At 44.3% G+C, this 3,939-nt stretch overlaps 1 protein-coding gene across 1 annotated transcript in view; it reads right to left on the bottom strand.

Moving 5' to 3' along the window:
• Window positions 1-955: 955 nt before the first annotated feature.
• LOC116691599 (single-minded homolog 1-A) overlaps window positions 956-3,939 on the bottom strand; it is a 26,579-nt gene continuing 23,595 nt past the window's right edge. Inside the window, exon 12 of the mRNA XM_032519356.1 lies at window positions 956-2,366. Coding sequence (XP_032375247.1) covers window positions 1,648-2,366 — 719 coding nt within the window. The 3' untranslated portion in view covers window positions 956-1,647. The remainder of the gene's footprint in view (window positions 2,367-3,939) is intronic.

Raw genomic sequence — 3,939 nt, 5'->3', positions numbered from 1 at the left:
CTGTTCACAACACGGCCTGTCGGGACATTCTACAACGCTTATCGTGAAAAAATGTAGGCAATAATCAATGATCAACAAATTTCTCATGGCAATATCATGTCATGAACACTTAAGCTTGTCGGTTTAACGATCATAGAAGTTATCACACAGTAACGTTTTCTGCTTCATTGGCGCCAATGGCGAGGGAAAAGCTGGTTTAATATACCTAAAAATTGATCAATTCCTCTCTCACATTGCTCCTCATAACCACTGAAACTGTCAAAAATTAACCAGAAATTTGGTGATGATGTTTAGGAACATTAACTCATGTTAACCTTTTCCCCTTATGACTTATAAAGCCCATGAGAACTGTGGGAAGTCAACCCACAGCCACTCCGCTGCCCTACTGAAAATGTGACGCAGAAACGCTTACTGTCAGATAACGTCCATAAAAATAGGACTTTTTCTCTATTTGTCTATTATAACTATGTCTATAACTATTTCTCTGATTCGATACTTTGTCCTAACGCTGCGGATCCATGACTGAAGCGTGGTGACGCAATGCCTCCCCTTATTTGTGGCTTGATGGGCGTTACCTCAAGTTTACCGCTGCGGCCGTGGTTTGGGTTTTTGAGGTTTTGGTTTTTTAAAACGATTGCTCAAAACCAACCTCTTCCCTCTCAAATTTTTAAATTTGGAGGGAGAAGTGATGCGTATAAATATGGATTTTGTTGAGCAGTCATTTAGCCATGAATCCAAAACAGAGAAGGATCTTAAAGATATCTTAAAAATCCTATCTTAAAGATCTTTCTCAGTTTTGGATTCATGGCTAAATGACTGCTCAACAAAATCCGGAGGAATTGGAATCTTCTACCAGTAACAAGCATACAATAATGTTTGTGATTGGCTGTCTAACGTTACGTTACGCACAAAGACAGAGCTAAAAAATAAATAAAAAGATTTGTGTAATGTTGTAATTTATTGCTGAATGGAATTCATAATATTGATATTTAAAAATATTGATGAGGACCAGGTATTGAAGATAGGTATTGGTATTGGTACCAGTGTTACATGCCGTGTTTTGTTGTTCTCTACTCGTGTGATTCCCTCCAGCTGTGGGTGACCTAACCCCGCAGCTGAGGCTGCTTGGCTCTAACGATTGGGAAGCGTTAAATGGCTGTGCTAAGCCTGTGGCAGAGGTGCAGACTTACAGTACAGAGAGAGAGCGGTATTATCTGTTTTTGGCTGAGTTGCTTCAGAATGGTGTTGTGAAGCTAGTGTTAATTGAGTTAAGTTGTGTATTTAAAACCTTGAAATTTAGTTTACATTTTGCAATTCATTTGTCTTCCTATTAGGAGACCACTTTAAGTTCCGTTAGTTTAACAATAAATAATTTGATTCATCTTGAAATGTTTTCAACTTTCCCTGGTTTTCCCCCAGGCCTTATTTAATCGTTACCGTCCTCCGCCCCTAGACACAGTGGGGACGTAACAACCATTATCAACATTTTTTGAATGATACCCAACCCTAAATGTCGCTAAAGAAGAAAGAAGCAACAATTTGAAGAAAGTGATCGGTATGATGGAAAAACCGGATCCAGAATATTGATGGCTTAATGTTGTAGCTCAGGCTGTGTGACCTGGGTGTCCTGCGTGTGTTAGATGAGCGTTAGCTGCCACTGCTTATAATCACAGAGGTGCCTTTATGTCCGGGGGTCTGCTCTGATGGCATGCGGAGGTGAGGGGTCACATCGTAGTGGGCGGGGCCCGTGCCGGCCGAGGCGCAGTAACCCCGTAGGCTCTCTTGGTCATAGAGGTGTTCCAGAGCGTAGCCTGTCAGGGAGTAGGCTTTATTCTTGTCCAAGTAGGGCCGCGGGTGGGTGTGGGAGGGGTAGAGAGCCGGGGCCGAGGCGGGTGAAGCTAAGCACGGACCCGGCCGCACAAACGGATGGTGTAATGGCAAAGAGAAGGGGGACAGGTCTGTTTGAAGGTAGTCTTTGGGCTTGTGGAGGCGCTCAGGACCTGGACTGCTGAGCCTGGACAGGGGGGCGGGACTGGGCGCAGGGCTGATGGTCTGACTCAAACCTCGACACACCACCGTCTGCAGTGGCAGTGGCCCTTGATTATACTCGGGAGTGAAGCATGGACCAGGGCCCTTGGGCAGCCCATTGGCCGGCCCCAGGGGAGCATCTGGAGGGCCCTTGCGCAGCTGAAGTCGACTTTCTTCTTCCTTGATCATCTGCTGCGTGGCACGGATCAGCGTCTCGATCTTGCTGGGTTCCTGCGGGCTACAGCGGTAGTGGTCAGCCTGGTAGCGATCCCCCGAGTCACTGGCTGAGCCTCCGTCTGGAGAGCTGACCACGCTGTCCTCGTCCCAAAGGCCCCGGCCTGCAGCAGGACAAAATGAAAGCAGTCAATGCAGAGAAAACAAGATCCAAGACTTTCTTGGTTGATAGGTGTTTGGTGAGCTCACACAAAACAAGAGCAACAAGAACTTATACCTCGCATACAGTGCGTGTAGTACATGTTCAAAAAACACTTTTTCTTTCTCGCACTCCCCATGGCCGCTGCACCTGTATTCACGCTCTGTTTCAGTGCCTGTCTCTTTAAGCCCCACTCTCGAAAAAGCCCAGTCTGCTCTGATTGGCCAGCAGTCCACATCTCGCTCCCGTTGTTGTTGTCGCCGTACAGCCAGTGTCTGGCTTTAACTGAGTATACAGCCAGACTTTGGGTTACAGATTACATCTTTCATTGCCGTTAGCATGTAGCTATACATGCAACAATGTTAACGCCGCAGAAGCTTAAAAAGAAATCACTCCAGTCCTGTCTACCTGGACCAATCATAGAAGACAAGAAAAACCGGCTTGGTTTAACGTAACCCTTTACACCAGGGGTCTTCAACGTTTTTTCCCAGTCCATGACCCCCAAACTGATGGAGATGGAGCGGGGACCCCCATATATATATATATATATATATATATATAATATATATAGTATAAAATGTGTTATATGAACTGGTCCTATAGTGCCATGTGTGCTTGATGACTGAAAGACATCTTCTGCCTCCATTTATCTGTTTCTACAGTGTGTTGATTCATGTTAATGTGTATTTAAGACATTTCAATTAGTGGAAAAATTGCAGGGGGGGGGGGGGGGGGGGGATATAAAAAAATCTAATCACCAAAACTTTCGCGACCCCCATGCAGTACCTCCGCGGACCCCCTAGGGGTCGCGGACCCCCTGTTGAAGACCCCTGCTTTACACTGAGTGGTCCAACCCTAATGTTAGTCATAATGTGGACATATGAAAGCATTAAACGTGTGTTTTAGATGAAGGGGATGAGAGTATATTTAGTTTTTCCTTGTCCTCATTTGCTCAGCGACATTAAATTGTATGAATGGGACGTAGGTGTTTTCTACCCAAGGTATAGGAAGCACATATTGGGATTGGGTCTATAGCAGAGTTTGGCGATTGAGAGAAAATCAAATATTGGGATGTTTTTTACCAACTACCAAAATCAATGTCAATATTTTAGGGCTGACTATTGCTCACACAAAATATTAACACAGTGAGAGATAAATAATCACAAATAATGTGGATGCAATAACGTTAACGGGAAATAATGAAATATAAGTTCAGAAAACTACATCACTTTACTGTAATGCCGGCTATAAAACCAGGAAAAGAAAGGTTTTTTCCTGTCATATCACAATCTTACGATATCCAAAATTTAAGATGATATCTAGCCTCATGTATGTACAGTAGACATGGCCCAAGTCTTAGGGCGTTTTCACACCTAGTTTGTTTGCTTTGGTCCAAATCAGTTGAGTTTGTAAACTTGGAGCGATGGTTTCACACCTGGAAAAATCCAAGCGTCCCAAAATGTGTCATTCCAAATCACGCAAGAACATTCCCTCCTTTTATTGGTCGGATGTGTCTGGGGCGGGAGCAAGAAAGTAAA

This window comes from Etheostoma spectabile, chromosome 6 (genome assembly GCF_008692095.1).
Source record: "Etheostoma spectabile isolate EspeVRDwgs_2016 chromosome 6, UIUC_Espe_1.0, whole genome shotgun sequence".
NCBI lineage: Eukaryota > Metazoa > Chordata > Actinopteri > Perciformes > Percidae > Etheostoma > Etheostoma spectabile.
Note: the sequence above shows the minus strand (reverse complement) of the source record. Positions and strands in the feature narration are given on the sequence as shown.